This window comes from Typopeltis vanoorti, chromosome 3 (assembly GCF_054136105.1).
Source record: "Typopeltis vanoorti isolate ZY-2024b chromosome 3, IOZ_Tvanoo_1.0, whole genome shotgun sequence".
Taxonomy (NCBI): domain Eukaryota; kingdom Metazoa; phylum Arthropoda; class Arachnida; order Uropygi; family Thelyphonidae; genus Typopeltis; species Typopeltis vanoorti.
The window spans coordinates 4387399-4410046 of record NC_143551.1 but is presented as its reverse complement, the minus strand read 5'-3'; the positions used below and the strand labels follow the sequence as shown (position 1 = coordinate 4410046).

General features: G+C 35.5%; 1 protein-coding gene across 1 annotated transcript in view; it reads right to left on the bottom strand.

Annotated features, from left to right (window-relative positions):
- The window catches only part of LOC150107873 (cytohesin-1-like), a 287240-nt gene that overhangs the window by 54289 nt on the left and 210303 nt on the right, over positions 1 to 22648 (bottom strand). Inside the window, 2 exon segments of the mRNA XM_090390530.1 lie at positions 2195 to 2306; positions 12598 to 12797. Of these exon segments, the coding sequence (XP_090246656.1) occupies positions 2195 to 2306; positions 12598 to 12797 (312 nt within the window).

Below are 22648 nucleotides of genomic sequence, written 5' to 3'. Positions count from 1 at the left end.
ATATTTATCTTTTATGTTCTTATCTTCCATGACATTTGCTTGACACTTTTACACACTGCTTCACTTTCTTACAGTTTTCTGTATATTCTCTCAGAGCACATGCTGACTGACTTATCAGGAATTTTTATACATTTTCTTTTTCTCTACTTTCTATAACCACACTCTTACTGAATTTCCAGGGATGACCCCTTTGTTTTCCTGAAGCAAAGTGCTGTAAAGTCTCTTCTGTATCAATCCTATAAAACTCTTTTAGTAACTTAAATGCTTCTATTATATCTCATTTTGATCGGCAGAAATCTATCAACAAACATGTGAAAACCTCAATCTATTGTCAGAGTACACCAGATATCAATCAACATTATGGTCACTATGCTCTGGGTTCTTTCCACCACTCTCTCATACCAAGAAAGTGAGGTGACCCGACTTCGTAACAGTAATCCAGATGTGGCTCTATCAAGGCCTCATAAAGAGGAATGATAATCTTACCTCTGCTTGTTAGTGTGTTCTTCAATAATCACATAATCCTATGAGTTATCTTAAAGACTTTTGCAATTTTTTTTTGCATGGAGAGTGGTGAGTGAAGGAATAGACTGCCAAAATTGGATGCAAGTTCCTTGATGGTGAATAGATTCATGAATGGAGAGGTATGATAGGATTTGTGTGTATGATGGTTGATTTGGGTCTCCTGCGATGAGTCTCCAGACTTCATGGAGATGCCATAAATAATAATAACATACCCTCTTAACTTCAACGCTATATTTATCAATGCTTCCAAATTCCTAGCTTCACCAAGTCCCTAGAGTAGTTCCAAGAATGTGGTATACAGTTTATAATCATTTCATACCAAAGTGCATAACTTGACACTTTTCCACATTAAATGGTACCCATAATCTTTTGCTCCCTATCAGCCTATTTAAATCATATTGCAAGCTCTCTACATCACCTTGATTAACTATGACATTGCTGATGATGCAAAATTGAGTAAACTACTGAATATTTCTCTAAAAATAATTTCTTATATCATTTATGTACATCAGATAACCAGTTTGGTTTATGTTCAAGTTATAACTTCATCATGGTAGTAGTCTCCATAATTTTTTACAAGGTGAATAATGTTCATCACAAAGAAGAAAAGGATAGGCCAATTTTAACATATAGATTGGAGCCTGCACAAATACAAGTTCTGAGTAATATTGGCAGAATGAACAAATGGCAATCAAAAGTGCAATTACAGGGGGTGATTAAAATTCAAGTATCACTGTTGTGGAGTACCATCCAGTGATCCAAATAGTGCAAAACTTTGCAGAAATACATTGAGTATGATGCAGAAGTGATATCTGAGAAAACAAAAAGTACTTCCGAAATTCATTACTGAGGCGCTGTAAACACCAAAAGCATGAAATCTGCATATCATGCAACTCAGCAGGTGCCAGGAGTGTTTAAAAAGATGGACACAGGCTTTTTCTCCCTTCATTCTGGTTGTTAATACTGTCCACAGTGATGGCACTAACTTTGCCCCAATGTGCTTTGCTTGTGAAGCTGTACTACCTAAACAATTGCAACACTGTTGCTGCATTCTGCGAATACCACTATCTCCACGTACTCTTCGACGAATGATTAGTCCTTTTGAAGAAATGGGATTGCTGGGAGTTAGACCTGGCAGAGGTAGCAAACCAATCCAGTTCACAATAAGTGAATGAAGTTGCTACTGCCATTATGGAGCAGGCCATGAATAATAGTATGGTTCCTGCAAAGTTTTGCAGCATTTGGATCACTGGATGGCACTCCACAAGGCCTTAAAAACAAGGATATTTTAATTTTGATCACCCTGCATATTAAAACCAAAGATATCACATAACCAATATTACTAATATTCATTAATGTCTAAGCAAAACTTATCTAAGATAGTAATGTCAGAATGTGAGATGTAATATCAAAGATGGAGGAAAAAGACTTGGAGTAAGATCAAGATAGAGGTAGGTTAAGGAATGCTTTAGAAACTGATATGTAAGAGCTGATTAAAAAAACAAATTCGACAATGAAATCTTGAAATGAAGGAAAACTTAGTGAAATATTATTTCAGACTTTTATAAGGTACATTTATTGAGGGCATACACCAAGACAATGATAAGCAATAATAGTACAATTTTAAATCAGCTATATATTAAAATATTTTTCTAAAAACACATTTTACCTTGTTTCCAAAGCCAACCTTCTCGATCAGGATTAAAAAATGTATGCATTAGATCATTACCATCATCTTCTGGTATTTTGAATGGTTCCTGCTTGATACTATCATACAAGCTCTATAAAAAATAGTTAATAATAATAATAATTATCGCTATCAAAATATAACACAGCCAATGTTCACTGCAGTAAACATAATATGACAACCTCACTCAACAGACTACAGTCCTGCAATAAAACAAACTATTCCTTTCATCTCTACATGCATGCATACTATAGTGAGTTAATCGTAACTGCACTTATGTGCAAAATAATTATTTATTAGAACAACATTCCCACAGAATTTTCAGTGCTTGTATTTTTTTTTTTTTTTAACTAAGATTTAAGACAGTGACAAATTTATTTCTTTGAAATATAAGTGAGGATAGCAAGTTTATTTGCTATCTTCACTAAAAATGATGTCTAAATAGCTGAAATATTTTACTTGTTCTACAGGTTCTCCATTCAGGATCCAGTTGATGTTTTCAATGATCCTACCTATTTTCATTGTCTGTCTTTTTAATACTAATTCTCATACTTAACCTATTACAGAAGTTACTCAATTTGGTCAGGGAATCTTGTAGACTTGTCCTGGATTTATTTAGGAGAATAACATCCTCTGCATAAAGTAGAGCTGAGATTAGCATTTCCAATCCTGATATCAGATTTGATACTGCTTTCCTTCATAATTTTATCCATACAGATGATAACAGTGGAAACAATGTATACCCTTGTCACACTGACTTAACATCAAATCATCTTCCTGTACCTCCTTCAATTTTAACTGCTGATTTACAACTCAAATAGAGACTATGTATTGCTTGATATAATGTCCCATTTGCATCATACTGGAGTGTTTTGAACACCTTTCTTCTTCTTGGCATCCTGTCATATGCCTTTTCCAGATCTACAAAACTTAAATACATATCCTTGTTATATTCCCATGATTTCTCAACTATTTGTCTTGAATTAAAGTGAACATCTGATCCCGACAACCTCTGCTTGGCCTGCACCCTGCTTATTCTTCTCAAAGCTTCTCCTCAACAATTTTTCTTGGACATTTCTCAAAAATATTTGCATAAATCTTACCAGGAACACTCACAGAGAAATTCCTCTATAATTCTCACATTCAATTTTATTCCCTTTTTTTTATAGATGGGTGCTATGAGGGCTCTATTCTAATCATCTAATTTGACCCTCTGACCAGGGCATTCTGAATTTCTGATTGATATATATTACAGGTGCCTTTCCACATTTCAAACCAGACTGAAGTTTAGAGGATATATTGCAAGTGCTTCAAAGACTGCATATCATAGTGCCACTATGATAAGAAGTATATTAACATGTAGGGATGAGGAGGTGGTTGCACCACTGTATAAAGAACTGGTCAGACCACACGGACTATTGTGCTCAGATTTAGTCACCTGGTTTTCATTGTGATGTGGAAACACCTAGAGAGAGTCCATAGATTAGTGACTAAGACAATATCAGGACTCTGGAATTTTGGCATTGAGAGAGAGAGAGAGAGAGAGAGGTTGAAAGATTGGAGTTTGGTGGATAGGAGGAGAAGTAATAATATGACAAAGATGCTTAAGTTAATGAAGAAATTTTAATGGATTAATCCAGAGGGAATTATAAAAAGAGCGTAAGGTGAGAGTTGGAAGAACCAGAGGCCATCCCTGGAAGTTACGTAAGAGTGTGGTGAAGCGGGGTGTGAGTAGATTTTTTTTATATGGAGAAGTGCGGGTGAATGAAATGCATTACCAGTATATGTTGTTAATGCAGGGAGTATTGAGAATTTTGAAATTCAGTATGATAAATATGTTGTCAGTTGAATGAACCTCCCATTTTTTTTGTTTTGTCTGTCAACTACTTGGAGTTGACAGACTCAACTGCTTGGAGGGTGTAATAATAATAATAATCATATTTGCATTTTGGAAAACTAATTTATTTCTGATAGATTTATTTACATTTGGATAAAGGATTAAATAATATACTCTCTCTTGGCAACTATAACTTAAATTCTGATAGCTTAGCCTAACTGCATAGTGACTGTAGAATTTTGTCGGTTGTTTTTCCTGAAATTTGTAGCTTGCACTGAACAACAAAATGGCAGTATGATTGTGATCAGTATGTTGTGCTGTGCAAAGATCAATGTGATAATGGCATAGATTTTTTGAAAATGGTTCACTATTGTGAATGCAGCATGTATGCAAGGGGAAAACATGGATGATGTGTTTTTGGAGAGAATGAGCAAGAGAAGAGAGAAGTTATGGGTGTCTGTAGAAAATGCAATATTTAGTTAGACTGTGAATCATTAGTACATGTGAAAGACTGATGGAATGATATTTAGAGGAAGTACAGAAGTAAAAGACACTATTAAGGAATGAAAAGCAAGCATGATTACAAGAATAAAAGAAACTATGAATGATGGAATGAAAGTGAGCGGAGCTGCTTGGGGAAAAAAATGCAATTCTGGATTCAAGATATGAAGAACAAGCTGATCAGGATGTGAATTGAGATGAGGAATATATGCATTGAGATTAGAAGTTTGGTGGAAAGGAAATGCATATATTCCTCATCTCATGATTCCTCATCATAAAGGAATATGAATGAAAGGGTCCACAAGGTCTGTTTTACAGGAGGGAAGGATGAACAAGGTAACTGATGCTTTGTACAGTATAATGAGAAGTAAAACTAGCAAAACAACTAATTCCAGTGAGAAGAAATGATTTGGTTGGACAGAAGGAGAATGTGAGGCTGGATATAAGAAGTTATTGAGGAGAATGAAAGATAACAGTGCATTAGAGTTGTCAGTGTTTTGCCAAGGTATGATGAGTTGAGATAAGGAGCAAAAATCATGAATGGTATGCTTGCAGAGCAATGCAAGGAGAAATGAGTGCAGATTTTTAATATGTGGGATTCAGTTGAGGGAAAGATGGATTTGTACAAAAGTGATGGATGGCATTTAAGTAGATTTGGCACAAATCAACTGGATGGATTATTGCTAGAAGGAAGTATGATAAGTTATGTGAACAAGAGATCAGAGAAAGTAAAAGGTAATGTGAAAGTGATGTGAGAGACATGAGAGAACAGGAGTGCAAATTGGGCAAGAAAATGGGAGAGAGGGGTGACAGGGCGACAGAGCATAAGGAGAGTGGATGCTGGAAGCAGTGATCATGTGCATGATCAGCAGAGGAATGGGATAGCTGAGATATAAGAGGAGTGGCTGAGTCTGAAGAAATATATGAAAACATAGAAAATATAGAATGAAAACAAACAAGAATACCTGAAATATTGCTACATGGACTGTCAGGAGTATCAATCAAAAATACCAGGATCTAGATAAATGACTTCTCATCCTAAATGCATTCAAAATATACTATTTTTCTGCACTTAATTTACACTTTTTTAAAATTTTGAAACATAATGTCATTCACTGTCAAGTTATTTGATCATAGGTGGCTGACAATGAATATATTCAAGCAGTTCTTTTTCCACAGAGCTGGAAATAAAACTTCTGGATCTGAAATAATTAATTCAAATAACACAGCTTCTCTTTTAAGGAATTGCAAAAACATTTGCAATTTTAGTTGCAGGTTTTCTCTAAAAGTCATAACAAAAACCAATCATCTTCACTTTCTTCCGTCTATCTTCTTTAGGGTTTCAGAACTTTGTTTTTCTTTCTATAAGAAAGACTGTTATTTTTTTTTGTAGTAATTAATAACTCAACCTACTGAACTTCTCCCAACAGTTGTTCTATTGTCATTGTCATAAAATGGCAATTAATAACTTTTAAATATTTTTATTTCTATATGAAAGACTTCATAAATATCCACTTTTGAGTTCCAAAAATCCCCTCATTCCTCTCACAGCTTAGTGTTCTCTTCACTCCACACATGCTCTGCTACTCATTGCACTTCTGGTTTTCATTTGTTGCGAAGTGAGAAAAATGAGCCACAATTATGTTTACTAGTTATGGTGCTTTACTTGGAAATAAATCTTTCACACTTGAAGTATACTAGAAAATAAGTATGCTTTTCATATCATGAATACATTTAAATTAAATTACAGTTCTAATTTCTAATAAATTTTTAATCAATTCAATGCATTCATGTAGTTCAATATTAACTTCACGTGTATATCACAGTATGCATGACATATGTAATATACAATCTATTATTTAAAAAACAAACAATTTTTTGTTTACAGTATGCATGACATATGTAATAGACAATCTATTATTTAAAAACGAACAGTTGTACTTTCTCAGAATATAATTTAATTAACAAAAGCCAGTATTATAAACACAAAACTTATAACTGGCACAATTGCATGAAATACTGCAGTACATTTATATATCTCATTCTTACAACACCTTTGTGCCTTAAGTAGGCGAGCAATTGTAATATGATATTGTCTTAAGCTGATTTTCACAGGTCACAACATGAATTAGCTTAGTGTCATTAATGCTTAAAAGTAGTACATATTAAATATTGTTATTTAAAAAATACAAGTCAAAGACCAGATCATGCAACTGAGTGCAAAGTGAAAAGCAAGTCTGGCTCCACATCGAGAGCTACCTACTTTCTTGCTGTTGTGAATTTATTATTCGTTTTTCGTACTATTAAATTATTGGGCGAGTAATAATTTTTTGTGGCTTGTAGACTTAAGTTGTATTTCTGGAGTATAGATTAAATCCATATCTACAGTAGAGTAAAGAAAGAAAGAGCAAAAGCAGGAGTGATGATTTTTTTTGACAAATCAATAAAAAAATCACACATTACAAACAGTCATGACTTCTTGACTATTATTGGTGTCTATGCCCCAGAGGAAGGAGGAGAGAAAGATAATAATGCTTTTTATTCAGATTTTTATTTATTTATTTTTTTAAAATAAAAGGTAAAATAAACTCAATGATTATCTATTAATAATGGAAGATTTCAATGCCAGAGCAGGGAACATTCCGAATGATATAATCACGTAATCACAAGAAAGATATTTATTTAACCAAATATTTCAGTCTGGAAATAGCAGACCATCGTCAGTGGTAATACAAGAACAGTTTAAAAAATACAAGCTAGAATACTAACAATAGATCGTTAAAATTATAACACGGCGCGTGATGTTAAATCACTAAGCATGAAACGGAATATTTTGAAGTACAAACATGATTGAATTTGCTATAAAAAAAAAAAAAAAAAAAAAAATTAATTAATGAGTAATCTTGATATAGATATACAGTCATTACGATTCAGGTTGGGGCGATGGAGAATGGCCTCCACGCTTTCCATCGCCCCAACCTGAATCGTAATGACTGTATATCTATATCAAAAATCTGGGAAAGTCTAATCAAGATTACTCATTAATTAATTTTTTTTTTTTTTTTAAATAGCAAATTCAATCATGTTTGTACTTCAAAATATTCCGTTTCATACTTAGTGATTTAACACTACGCGGCGTGTTATATTTTAACGATCTATTGTTAGTATTCTAGCTTGTATTTTTTAAACTGTTCTTGTATTACCACTGACGATGGTCTGCTATTTCCAGACCGAAATATTTGGTTAAATAAATATCTTTCTTGTGATTACGTGATTATATCATTCAGCCTTATGTCGCAAGTATCCTTGAAACAACAGGGAACATTCCACTTGGTACAAATATAGGAACAAATGGTGAAACTACATGCAATAGAAATGGATACAGACTTAGGGATTTTTCCATATATAAAAACTTAAAAATTACTAATACTTTTTTCAAATATAAAAGATTGCCATAAATTAACTCAGGAAAACAAGACACATAAAAAGTATAATAAACAGGCAATAGAAAAACAGCTAATATGATATCTGGATGTTTAGATGTACAGAAATAGAATCCCATCCCTTGTCAAGAATGCCCAATGTCAACTACCACTCTTACTTAATATCTATGTAGATGAAATAGAAAAGAAATGGAAGAAAAATATAAAACCAGTATTTAAACTGAATCATGGAAGTACATTTAATACCCTTTTGTTTATAGATGACCAGATAATCATAGCAAGTGAAGATGAGCTGCAGAGATCATTATAGTACTTAAAAATAATTGATAAAGAATTTGGAATGCATACATCAACAGACAAAATAAAAATCATGACTTTTAAAGCATTACTTCCAGTCAGAAGTAAAATCATGATTGAAAATAAAATGTTAGAACAAATTAACTGCTTAAAATACCTTGGATTTGATGAATCATATACAAAAGAAGCTGATATTGATATCATCAATATCAATAGCAGCTGATATTTTAACTTCCTAAAGACAACAGGGATGATTAATAATATTTTCAAAACTAAACAAGTTCAAAAGCATACAAGAATAAGAGTTTATAGAGTTTTGGCAAGATCTTCTCTACTGTATGGAAGTGTATTATGAAAGATAAGAACTGCAGAAGAAAAAATAATAGAAACCAGAGAAATGAAATTCCTACAAAGGACAGCAAACTATACTCTGGCTGTAACCAAAAAAAAAAAAAAAAGCATAAAAATATGTAAAGAACTAAAAATAGACTCAGTATTGGACAAATTATAAGAATACCAAAAGAAGTGGATTGAACATACTGAAAGAATAGACAGTTCAAGACTACCCAAAATGATACTCCGATACTGCCCAGTTGGAAGACATAGAAGTCAGGGGTCAGGGATGAACAAGGAGAACATGGAATGAGACTTGAACAGGCTTATGGGCCTAAATCCCTGAAAGGATGATGTGATGACGAACAGTGCTGTCCATCCCATAGAAGATGCTAATGACTTTCCCTTCCTTTAAATTCGCCCACTGCTAAATCTTTAATTCCACTTACTGCCCACATCTCATCTTATATAAAAAATCCATTCATTTTGAATCTTTAATCCAAGAAACAATCATGATATCATGATGAGCTTTGATGCCACCTAATTATATCTAATATCACCCTTTCTGACACTTTAAATTTCTACAGTGGCTATATTATCCCTCTCATGCACGAATTTTCTGAAATTGTGATTAAAAAACCAATAGTAGCCGTCCACCACAGTGGACATGTGCATGAGAGGGTTAAATAATTTAGAAACTTTTGTCGGAGGGACAAATTCCTGATGATTGGAGGAGAGCTCTCATAACACCCATCTACAAAAAAAGTTGTCAGATCAAATTTTCACTTTAAGACAAATAACTGACAAATCATGGGCATATAACAAGGATCTGTATTTAAATTTTGTATATCTGGAAAAGGCATATGCCAAGAGAAAAGCTGTTTAAAATGCTACAGTTATATGTTGTGTAAATGAGACACTGTATCAAGCAATACATAGTCTCTATTTGAGTTGTAAATCAGCAGTTAAAATTGAAGGAGTTACAGAAAGATAGTTTAAAATTAAATCAAGTGTGAGACAGGAGTGCACATTATCTCCACAGTTATTCATCTACAGGGATCAAATTATGAAGGAAAGTGGTATTAAACCCGATATCAAAATTGGAGATATTAGACACAGCTCTTTATTTTATGTAAATGATGTTATATTTTTAAATAAATAAATTTCTGAATAACTGTTGTAATAAATTTGGTATGAAAATCAGCAATAAAAAGAAAGACAATGAAAATAGGTAGAAACATTGAAAACATCAACTACATTCAAATAGAGAACCTATAGAACAAGTAAAGCATCTTAGCTATTCCAGCACAATTTTTAGTGAAGATGGGAAATTGAATATGGAAAAAGACAACAGAATTAGCAAACTTGGTATGGTAGGAAGTCAGGCGAATCAATTTATATGAAATAAGAGCAAAATTAATCAAAACACAAATCTAACTTTATACAAGACTGTGTTCAAACCAATGTTAACTAAAGGATCTCAAGCTGGTTTAGAAATAAAACACTTGATTAGTGACTAGAAACCACAGATATGAGTAGGGCTCCAGAAATCTACTGGCAAGTGAAATTCCAGCTTTGTCTTAAATGCATTCAAAATGTACTATTTTTTGGCATAATTTACACTTTTTTTTTTTTAATTTAAAAACAATGTCATTCACTTTCATGTTAAGGTGACAATAAATATATTAAAGAAGTTTTATTTTCAAAGAGCTGGAAATAAAATTTCTGGATCTGAAATCCTTAATTCAAGCACCACAGCTTCCCTTCCCTTTTAAAGAATCACAAAAAAAACACTTCCAATTTTATTTCACTCACACTTACACTTGGACAAAGGATGAAATGAGGAATATAATTTCATGGCATCTTTAATTTTTGGTACACTCTCCACATCTATCTCTAATCCAGAGTATTTTAGTAATAACGTGTGACACCTTTTGACTACTTGTATATGGAAATATGACTTCTGCATTACTTCAAGGTCTCGCTCCCAGTGATAAGACCACAATAAAGGTTGAAGCTGGTCTGGGTAGTGACCTTCCCATAATTCATAGCATTATACATGTCTGTTAGTCTTCATTTTACACAAATTATGGACTCTACAACCGTGTTTTAAATAATTATTTTAATTTCCCGATGTTTCGACCTTCATGGTTAGGTTAGTATACATCTGGAGTATACACATATATACAAGCTAAATTACATTTCACATAGTATGCTGAAGAGACAATGATTTGATCAACGGTTATTCTACTTGCCTGACCTCTAGTGAAAATAAAATTACATTACAATAAATAAATGAAATAAAATAAGTTAACTACATCAAAGCTATATTCTATTTAAGACAACATCAGAGAAACATTCTTTCATATAGATAGTTTTGTTACACAAAAAATAATGTCCTAATTTAACATGACAATTGTTATATTAGATTTAGGATCCTGGATTACCTATGGTCCTATTTATAATCAACTCTTAGGGAGAAAGATTAAGTGAGTAGAATATGTACCTTCCTTATGGTTGGGATTTTTAGACCATCATTATTGTTAAGATTAGGGTGATTGATAAGAATTTCACAGGCCTCCTTAAATTTACATTCATACCATATTTTGGCATGATGTAAACAACAGTGCTTTTTCAGTCAATTCTATGTCAAGTGTTCAGGACATGATCAGAAAGAACAGCTTGACCATAGTTGTTATATTTAATGTGTCATTTATGTTCCTTTTTTTTGATAGAAATTGTATGTCCTGTTTCTCCTATATAGGGCAAATAGTTTACGTGTACAGTATACTCCAAGGTAGGCCAGGCAGAGGGAGTGAATCCTTGGATGAGTTGAGTAAGTTCTTTAATTTTGCAGGAGGTTTAAAAGTGGCTTTAAGGTTGTATTTTTGCAGTATTCTGTTTTTAAGTGAGGTCTTGTACAGAGTTTTGTTGATAGTATTTTGGCTATAACTTTTAATTCATCTTTAAGTGCTTGTTCACTGTTGCAAATCTTCACAGCCTGGTTTTTTAGTGTATTAATAACACCTAGTTTTTGTGTTGGGTGGTGGTAGGAGTTTATGTGTATATATAGTGGCCAGTATGTGTCAGTTTCTGGTAAACAGCTACCAGAAGGAAGACATGCGACAAGTGTATCTAGAAACAGAATTGCGTTTTGCTTTTCAATCTCAATTGTATGCATTTGTGTTGTTTGTTTAGGTGGCTGAGAAAGTGTCTAATGTCTAGTGGCTATGGGGCTGGATAGTGAAAACATCGTCAATGTATCTAAGCCAGACTTTCGAATTTAAAGGAGAGGAATCTAGAGCACGTTGCTCAAAATGTTCCATGTAAAAGTTAGCAATGGGGGGGGGATAACAGTGAGCCCATACATGGGCTCACCATTATAACAAACACACAGACACAATATATCAGAAAAATAGTTCCAACTTCAAAACACCCCACACTCAATCACAACTAACTCAGGCTAAATTTATAATAAAGTCTCTAATAATAATTAATATTATGACTATTATTATTACCTGACACCTCCAAGGACTCATTGCTAGAGAGTATTCTACTCTACTACATACATCTCACCATTTACTACTACTACTATTACACAACTACCATCAACGCCATCTACTGCCCATCACCACCATTAACAGTATTTTTTGTCTGTAAACTGCATGTGTTCTGATGGGCGATTTGCCTGTACATGGCATGAAAAACCAGAGTTTTCAGGAGAAAAAAACCTGCTACGTCTGTATGAGATCAGCTAACTCACCTTCAATTGTAAAAGGCTATATAAAGTTTCATATATCAATATTCAAAGTTGTCTTTCAATATCAAATTTGTCTTTTCTTTTCACCTCGCTGTCCACAATATCTCAACCTTTGTTATTTAACTGACAAAATTTTCAAAGAGAGAGAGAGAGAGAAGAAAAAAAAAAATTCTCAAACCTAAGATTCAATGTAACATTTTAAAACATTACTTACCATCAATAATTCACGTGGAAGATCTCCACCATTGTTGATACCTCTGTTCATGTTAATGAACTGATCCACTGTGGGTTTTTCTTTCACACTGGGATTATGTAATGATGTGTTAAGCATTATGACAGCAAAAGACAACACATAGCATGTATCTAGAAATAAAAATACTTCATGCAGTTGACATAATAATATAAAGTTCATATCTATGTTAGTTACTGGAACCAGTTTAAATCAATGATTTTAAGAAATAGTAATTTTTTTTTAGTTGTTTAGCTTTTAAGTGTATCTTCATTGATAATTTGAGTTAAGCTATTTGTTTTTTGCAAGTACAAATGACCTTTCAAGTAATTTGCACATGTCATGAAAGCATTAATGAAAAGTTATATTGATATTGTAAGTCTGCTACCAAGGTGTGATAAGAGGAGAGAGAGTAGGAGGATCACAATTGCAAATAAATCAGTAAGTAGATTGTGCAAAAGGAATGAAGTGCACTTTGTAGACCTATAGACCAAATTTGCTGAAAAGTTTTTTTTTTTTTGGGGGGGGGGAGGGGCACATGCAGTCATCCATGAAGTGGGCGAGTGCAATAATACCTAAGAATGTTAAATTTAGTTTCTCATATAATGGAAACTGAATGTGGTAGTCAATACAAATGTAAAGATAAACAACAAATATCTGTAAAGGGATACTGTAGTTTATTATTATCATTTCAGTAACCACCATGAAGTCAACGAACTCATTGTGGGAGGTCCACTCAATCAGCAACATGTCTATCATAATGAACTTTGAAGTTATTTATATCAGAATGCATTGCCGGAGTGTATCATTCATGATACACTCCGGCAATGCATTCTGCTCACCAACAATTCTCCATGCAAAATATCTACATCTCACACCCTTCTTCACCATATCTTTATACAACTTCAAGAGATGGTGTCATGTTCTTTCCATCTGAACACACACACTCTTTTTATAATTCCTTCTGTATTAATATGATAGACTCCCTTAACTAACTTGAAGGTCCCTATCATATCTCTTTTCCACCTATCTACCAAACTCTGTAATGCACATTTCCTCAAATGCTCTTCATAAAAAACACTCCACAGTCCTGATATCACTTTGGTCATTCGTTTTGGATACTGGCTAGTGTTTCTACATCACAATGAAAACAACCAGCCAACCAAGATGAATGCTCTATATATAGGTACTACTGCCTCCTTATCCCTGCATGTCAATATACACTTTATCATAGTAGCAATACGATGTGCAGACTTTGCAAAGTGCCCTCTCAACTTTAGTCTGCTGTCTACCATCACCTCAAGATCTCAAATCTCATCCACTTTTCTCAAGTATGGCTCCACTAATACAATATCATCATCAATCATCATCATCAAATTCTTGATATATACTCTCAAGGGGTGTACAGGATATGATAGCACTACATAAAAAATTACATCATTACTAACTTCCCATCTACAATTTTCCTCCAAATAAATCTGTTACCTTTAAAAGAGGTAAACCGTGAGTAGACATAACTATACATAATAAATAACGGAAAAACTCGCGTAGAAATATTATTTAATAGTATAATTTTCGCCTGTGTGTCACAGGCATCTTCAGTACAATTAAGCTCAAAATTAAACACTAACTGACAATTCCAAAAAGCGCCACCTAAGTAGCTGGTGTAAGATAACTAAAAAGGTCAATAACTTTCCTAAAAAAAAAAAAAAAAATTAATACAATAAAAAGTTAGGAAAGATTAGCTGATTTGTAAAGTACTATCTCCCATAAAGGGGATAGACGTAAGCCGTTGGATCTGTTTAAGTTAGGAGAATGAAGTAGAGTTTCACATGCTTCTTTATAAAGGCGTTCCATGAGAAACTGACTTTTGTGAAGAACTCTTGTCTTTAAAAGATCGTCTGTAAAATTTTTATTTTTCTTTTAAAAATAAGTTGTATCAACAAATTGAAGGAACAGCAATGGGTAATCCTCTCTCTCCTGCTATCTCCAATTTCTTTATGGAACATTTTGAACAACGTATCTTTGACAATATTTCTCCCAGACCTACTCATTGGTTCAGATAAGTCGATGACATTTTTGCTGTATGGAATGGCTCTTCTGATGAACTTCAACAATTTCTCAATAAGTTAAACGCATTTCATCCTAGGATCAAGTTTACACTAGAAGTAGAATCAAATAAGCAGTTAGCCTTTTTAGATCTTCTAATTCTTCGCCAACCAGATGGTAACCTACATTTCTCAGTTTATAGAAAGAAGACTCATACAGGCCATTATATCCATGCGGAATCTCATCACCATCCCAGTCAAAAGGCAGGAACTATTAAAACACTGGTTCATCGGGCCCACTCCTTTTGTTCTACAGACGATCTTTTACAGAAAGAAATACGATATATAACTTCTTCCTTTCTATCTAATGGCTATAAGAATTGCTTCATTAAAAGAACTTTGAGTAGATTTAATATGTCTCCCTCTTCAAACACAGAGGAAATAACGCGCATTACTATCCCTTATATACAAGGCATCAGTGAACGTATAGCAAAAAATTTTAAAACCACTGAATATTTTTGTTGCCTTTCGACCGTTTAGAAAAATCTCCACCTTTCTCGCTTCTCCAAAGGACAAGCTTCCACATCTTAATCATCCAGGTGTCTACCAGATTCCGTGCTCTTGTGGATTATGTTATTTCGGACAAACGGGAAGATCTGCCTCCATTCGGCTAGAAGAACACCAATCTTATATTGAATACTTTAAACCTGAAAAGTCTGGACTTGCAGAACATGCCATCTTCACTAGACACAGAGTTCATTGGAGAAAGACAAGAGTTCTTCACAAAAGTCAGTTTCTCATGGAACGCCTTTATAAAGAAGTATGTGAAACTCTACTTCATTCTCCTAACTTAAACAGATCCGACGGCTTACGTCTATCCCCTTTATGGGAGATAGTACTTTACAAATCAGCTAATCTTTCCTAACTTTTTATTGTATTAATTTTTTTTTTTTTTTTTTTTTAGGAAAGTTATTGACCTTTTTAGTTATCTTACACCAGCTACTTAGGTGGCGCTTTTTGGAATTGTCAGTTAGTGTTTAATTTTGAGCTTAATTGTACTGAAGATGCCTGTGACACACAGGCGAAAATTATACTATTAAATAATATTTCTACGTGAGTTTTTCCGTTATTTATTATGTATAAATCTGTTACCTGTCAAGACTCCCACATTATCAAATTTATATTTCTATCTTCGAAGGCACTTTTTACTGTATCAATCCATCTATATCTTGCTCTTTCTCTGGGTCTTATTACCAACCTGGCAGAGAACACTTGTTTTGCTAATCTTTCCTTGCACATTCTCTTTAAGCGACCATACCACCTGACATTAGCTCTGCTAATGCATTCCTGGATGTTGACAATGTCAAATTCTTTTCTAATATCCTCGTTTTTAATATGATATTGCCATTGATGCCATCTGTTCACTCCCCTAATCTTTCTCAGGACTCTCATATCTGTGGTCTCTAGTCTTTGGTCAAGTATTTTACTTCTAACACAGCTCTCAGATCCATAATTTAAAATTGGTTCGAACACTGTCTTGTATACAGCTAAGTTAGCGTTTTGATTCATTTCTCTCTTATTCCATATAAATTTATTCAGTTGAGTTCCTACCATACCAGCTTTGTTGATTCTATTGTCTATTTCCATATTTAATTTACCATCGTCACTAAAAATCATGCCTAAGTAGCTGAAATGTTTTACTTGTTCTAAAAGTTCTACATTAACAATGCAGTTGATATTTTCAATGTTTCTGCCTAATATCATTGTCTTTTTAATGCTGACCTTCATACCATATCTATTACAACAGTTATTCTCTTTAGCTAGGGAATCTTGCAGACTTCTAGGGTATTTGTTTAGAAGTATAGCATCATCCGCATAAAGCAAAGAGCCGAGATTAACATCTCCAATTTTGATATCAGGTTTAACACCACTTTCCTTCATAATGTGATCCATATAGATAATGAATAACAGAGGGGATAATGTACATCCTTGTCTCACATCAGATTTAACATTAAACCACCTACCTGTATTTCCTTCAATTCTAACTGCTGACTTACAACTCAAATACAGACTAAGTATTGCTTCATATAATGCACCATTGACACCATATAACTATAGCGTTTCAAATAGCTTCTCTCTTGGCACCTTGTCATATGCCTTTAGCAGATCTACAAAACATCAGTACAGATCATTGTTATATTCCCATGATTTCTCAACTACCTGTCGTAAAGTGAAAAGCTGATCCTGACAGTCTCTATTTAGCCTGAATCCAGCTTGTTCTACACCAAGCTTCTCTTCCACAATTCTTTTCAACTGGTTTCTCAAGAATACTTACATATATTTTACCAGGAACACTCAGTAGAGAAATACCTCTGTTAATTATCACATTCAGTTTTATTTCCCTTTTTATATATGGGTACTATGAGAGATTTACTCCAATCATCTGGAATTCGTCTCTCTGTCCAGGCCTTCTATGCAGTTCAGCCACTATAAGACTTTTATACCTCCATACTTGAGCATTTCTGGTCAAACTATCATCTACTCTTGCTGCCTTTCCATACTTCAGGCTTTTGACAGCTTTTTCTACTTCAAGTATGGGTATGTATTCCTGACTGCATAGCTGGTCGGTGTTTTTTTTACCAGTGTGCTGTCATCACTACTTGTTTCATTTAGCAATTTTTCAAAGTAATTACTCCATACTTCAAGGATATCTTCTTCTCCTGTTTTCATGTCACCTCTATCATCTCTAGTTCTTTTTACAGCACTCTTTCCTCCATTTCTGAGCTTCTTCAACAACCTCCAGAATATCTTGCCATGGGGGGGTGGGGGGGGGGGGGGGTGGGGGGGGGGGGGGGTGGGGGGGGGGGGGGGTGGGGGGGGGGGGGGGTGGGGGGGGGGGGGGGTGGGGGGGGGGGGGGGTGGGGGGGGGGGGGGGTGGGGGGGGGGGGGGGTGGGGGGGGGGGGGGGTGGGGGGGGGGGGGGGTGGGGGGGGGGGGGGGTGGGGGGGGGGGGGGGTGGGGGGGGGGGGGGGTGGGGGGGGGGGGGGGTGGGGGGGGGGGGGGGTGGGGGGGGGGGGGGGTGGGGGGGGGGGGGGGTGGGGGGGGGGGGGGGTGGGGGGGGGGGGGGGTGGGGGGGGGGGGGGGTGGGGGGGGGGGGGGGTGGGGGGGGGGGGGGGTGGGGGGGGGGGGGGGTGGGGGGGGGGGGGGGTGGGGGGGGGGGGGGGTGGGGGGGGGGGGGGGTGGGGGGGGGGGGGGGTGGGGGGGGGGGGGGGTGGGGGGGGGGGGGGGTGGGGGGGGGGGGGGGTGGGGGGGGGGGGTTCATTTTTTCTTCAATAAGCTTTGTGTATTTTAGTCTACAGTTCACACCTGAGAGTTGTTAAACTTTTATTCGCTTTAAAACTTTCTTACATGTTATTCTTTTCAATATGAAATTCAGTTTTATCCTGCTCAAGACTAAATAGTGATCAGTTCCAATTTCAAATCCTCTGTACACTCTTGTGTCCTGCACCAGGGAGAAAACATCACTATCAACAATAACATAGTCAATGAGACTTTTCTTATTCCTTGCCTTTTCTCTCCATGTGAATTTGTGCACATTTTCATGTTGGAACATGGTGTTAGTAATAACCAATTCATGTCCTGAGCAGAAATCTAACAGGTATTTGCCAATATTATTAGCTTTGCTCTTTTCTCCAAATTTTCCTAAAATATTTTTGTATGTCTCACAATCATTTCCTACTCTGCTATTTAGATCCCCAACAAGGACCAACTTTTCCTTTTTCATTGTGTCAGTTGCTTTCTCCAAAGCCTCAAAAAATGAAAAAGGAAAAGTTGGTCCTTGTTGGGGATCTAAATAGCAGAGTAGGAAATGATTGTGAGACATACAAAAATATTTTACTTCTACCTTAGTAGAACCTTCTGTGGGACCATAGGCACAAATAAGTCTCATTGTCCAGTTCCCCATTCTCATGTTTGCCCACATCACTCTACTTGAGACTGCCTGCCATACAAGAAGATTAGCCTCGTATTTTGTGTGGAATACTATGGCTACTCCTTCTTTTCCTTGATTGTCATTGCCTGAATATAACATTTTGTATTTATTGCTCAGAAAGATCTCACCAGTTTTTGTCTTTTTTGTTTCAGTCACCCCTATTATGTCGATCTGGTACTTATCTAATTATCTAATTCTCAGCTGGCTCCATTTCTTTGCCATTCAGGCTTCTTATGTTGATAGTACCGATCTTTAACTCTGGTGATGTTGAGTTGGGATTTGTTTTCAGATTTGTTCCAGTAGTTGACTTTTCGCTGTTCGCCCTGGTTCCCTGGCGAAAACAACGGGGACCTTGTGTAACCGGGCGACGCCCCGGCCAGCATGAAATTTTGTCATGTTGTACCATCATTTTGTATATTGGTTTAACGAATAAGAATACAATTTGGTAGGGCTAAATCCCAAATTGCAAGCCCATCCTCGTTCGTTCAGTATCCAGGTAGATACCCAACAGGGTGCACCACGAGAAGGTGAGGATTGGACATTAGGTCAGAAGCCCTGGTCGGTTCTCTGCATTCCTTTAAAGGCTATGTGGAGGTCTCCTCTCAGTTATACAGCTTTGAACCTTAAGCACCCCATTTTTATTTTATTGATTTAATATTTGCAGTTTCTCTTAAATAAGAATTTTCATTTATTCTAGTGATGAAATGCTACAATAATTTATTTAATTACTAAACAATAATTAATTAATAACAAAAAATAATAAAAAAATTAATTACAATAGTCAAAAGGTGTCACACCTTATTACTAAAATAATGTATTTTAGTAATAAGGTGTGACATCTTTTGACTATTGTATATGGAAATATGACTTCTGCATTACTTCAACCTTAGTATCACTTCTGTGTCTGGCTTCCACTGATGAGACCTCAATAAAGGTCGAAACCAGTCTGGATAGTGACGATTCCCATAATGCATAGCATCAAATATGTCTGTTAGGATATGTGCATTGCATTATGGGATATTAAGGCAACTGATGTGAAGTCATTAACCTCAATATACAAGTAACCCAATCGTGAAGTGACTTCACACACAAACTTTGTTTGCTTACACTTGGATAAAGGATTAAACCAATAATATAATTTGTATCTTTAATTTAAAATAATAATTATAATAATTTCATCATCATCCCTAGCAATTGAACCACCATGTCTGTATCAACCATCCAGCATATATTTCATCCTGTAAGTCACTTCACATCAGATATCTTCCAACTCACTGCTACATGAAACATTATTATTGCTTTCATTAGTTTCTGATCTAACTGGACTCAAATCATCTGATTCCATTATTAGTATCCTGTCTCTTCTTCCAACTCCTTTATCCTCCCTAAAAATACTATACCTTACACTCAATTCCAGTTACTAAATCTGACTCTTGAGAAACAGGTTTCACTAATACCAATAATCTTAAACAATGTATTCACCAAGGCAAACAATTCAACCGCTTAGCTCTTGATGCATCTGGAATTTGTGAATAGACATAACAAAATACCACCTGGTCTTTTCATATACTTATATCTGCAGATTGCTTGGCCTAGATTTCTCATCTCTCTATATACACCCCCCCCCCCAAAAGCCCTTTGAGTTCAGTAGATTCATAATCATGCTAACTTACATTTATATCATTATCGCATTTGCATACTTTATCTGCACACACACATGCACTGTTCCTCCACTGATGATTTTTAGTTTATCTGATTGCATTAGGTCTCATCCCAATAACGTTTTGAGTTTGCAGGAGCTGAAAGATAAGTTTTAGAAAATAATTAGCCATAATTGCTTTGTTTCATCTAAATTGCACTGGTCCCTTGATCCCATGTTCATCTAACAGAGTTTTCTTGCCCACAATTATTTCTCCTCTGCAATAATGAAAGCCTTCCTTAAGATTTTTCTCTGACTGTAGTACTAGTCTCTTCCAGTGCTTTTTTTCTGGCAGTATGCAATGGTACGCAGTACCGGCACCTTTTTTTCTTAAGTTTTTAAAAATTTGCGATGTATTGCGAGTGAAATGTATCATAAATATCCCGGTAGATGGTACTGTGTTTTCAAACTGAATTTTCAGTTTTGATTACTCATAAGTTGGTACCCTGCTTTCCTGTTTCATAGGGTGGTATGCAACCGGAAACAGGAAGTTGTGTTCACTTCCGATTGCTTTCAATATCAGTTTATCAGTTCTATATTCACTCTGCAACAGGCAGGTTCACTTGAGTTTGGAATTAATCTAAGTAAATCAGTGCAATCATTGTTCAAAATGAGTAGTTACTTTATGCCAATGAGTAAAAAAAGGAAAGCTGAAGAAGCACAAATTGTTGAATCTACTTGTGATCCTGTAAAACAGAAAACTAGCATCGAAAATACACTTGGTGAAGAGGATCATGAAACCAAGACCGAAGATCCAAGTGGTCAAAAGGAAACAGATTCCGATAATGATTGGCCCGAATATTGGACACTTTTGCAGAAAAATTACTTCTGCGAGAGAAACGAGTGGCTGTATGTCAATAATAAAATGTTGGGCTGTAAAGCGTGTCGTGATGTTGGAAGTCTTGCTCGATAAACACATGGGAACGAAAATTTCAGCGGAGTGGATAAATGGTAAAATCAGTTATTTTGGAGAATCTCGCAAACAACAGTTAAGTCATTAAGAAAAACAATTTACAATCATAAGGAGAGTGCAGCGCACAAAGTGTGCCAAAAAATAAAATCTGAAGCAAAAAAACGAAACATTAGAGAAAGTTTTCCTAAATACTTTGTCTCATAATAAAGACGTAATAGGAAAAGTGCTTCGAACCGCTTAGAATGTTGCGAGGCTAAATCAATCATTTAACAACTTTGAAGACGAAATAAATTTACAAGAACTTAATGGCCTAGACATGGAATATATTCTTCATTCTGCAAATGCTTGCCTTAACATTGTGAGCCATATCACAAATGAAATTCGAAAAACATGAATAAACAATATAGTGAACTCCAAGAACAAAATATCGTTACTTATCGATGAATCGACAATTGTGATTAACACACCACTGATTGTTATTGTTTGTGTAGTTCTTCCTGAACTTTCGGCTCCTGTGAGTTTTCCTAGATTTGATCGAATTATCAGATATAACTGTTAGAGGAATTCTAAACTCTTTAATTAGTCATCATTAGGATTATCTGAAGATTACTTAAAGAAGTATTTATTGTCTGTAATTTGTGATGATGCAGCCATGTTGTTTGGTGTGCGTAAGGAGGCTAATGCAAGAGAAGTTTCCTAGTGTTATTTTCTGGCACTGTGCTAGCCATCTCTTTGAATTGTCTGTTAGTGACACAGTTGAACAATGTGCCAGGAGTGAAATGCTTTAAGAGTTTCATGGACAAACTTTATATCATGCTTCCCCTAAGAATGCTAGGGAATTACAAAAATGTGCAGCAACTCGAGAACTTCAACTTCTTAAAATTGGAAGAATTTTAAGCACTCCTTGGGTTGCATGTAGTTTTTGCACTGTTTCTGCAGTGTGGCAAGACTTTGAAGCCCTCGTCCATGGAGGCAAAAGAAGACAGCAGAAGAGGCAAAACAGATCGCTTTCTTTATGAGTGCCTTTTATGAAAAATAAAGTCATGCGAGTTTGTTCTTGATTTGGGCCTTATGTGTGATGTTCTCCAAGAACTTAGTGAACTAAGTCTAGATTTACAAGAGAGAAATATTGACTTGTACAAAGCAGACAAGAAGATAAAGAATACAGTCCATTTCTTTGAAAAAAGAATTGAAAATCCTGGTCCATACGTATTTCTCTTCAAAGTCAGAAGAACATGAAGTTCAACGGGATTGAGCTCCACAAAAATGAAAGATGCAGTCCTGCAATAAGTTTTCTGCTTTCTATAAAAGTCTTAAAGAAGCTGTTGGAAAGCATCAACTTGAAGCAGATGATGCTGATTTGCCTGAATGTGCTAAGATTTTAGA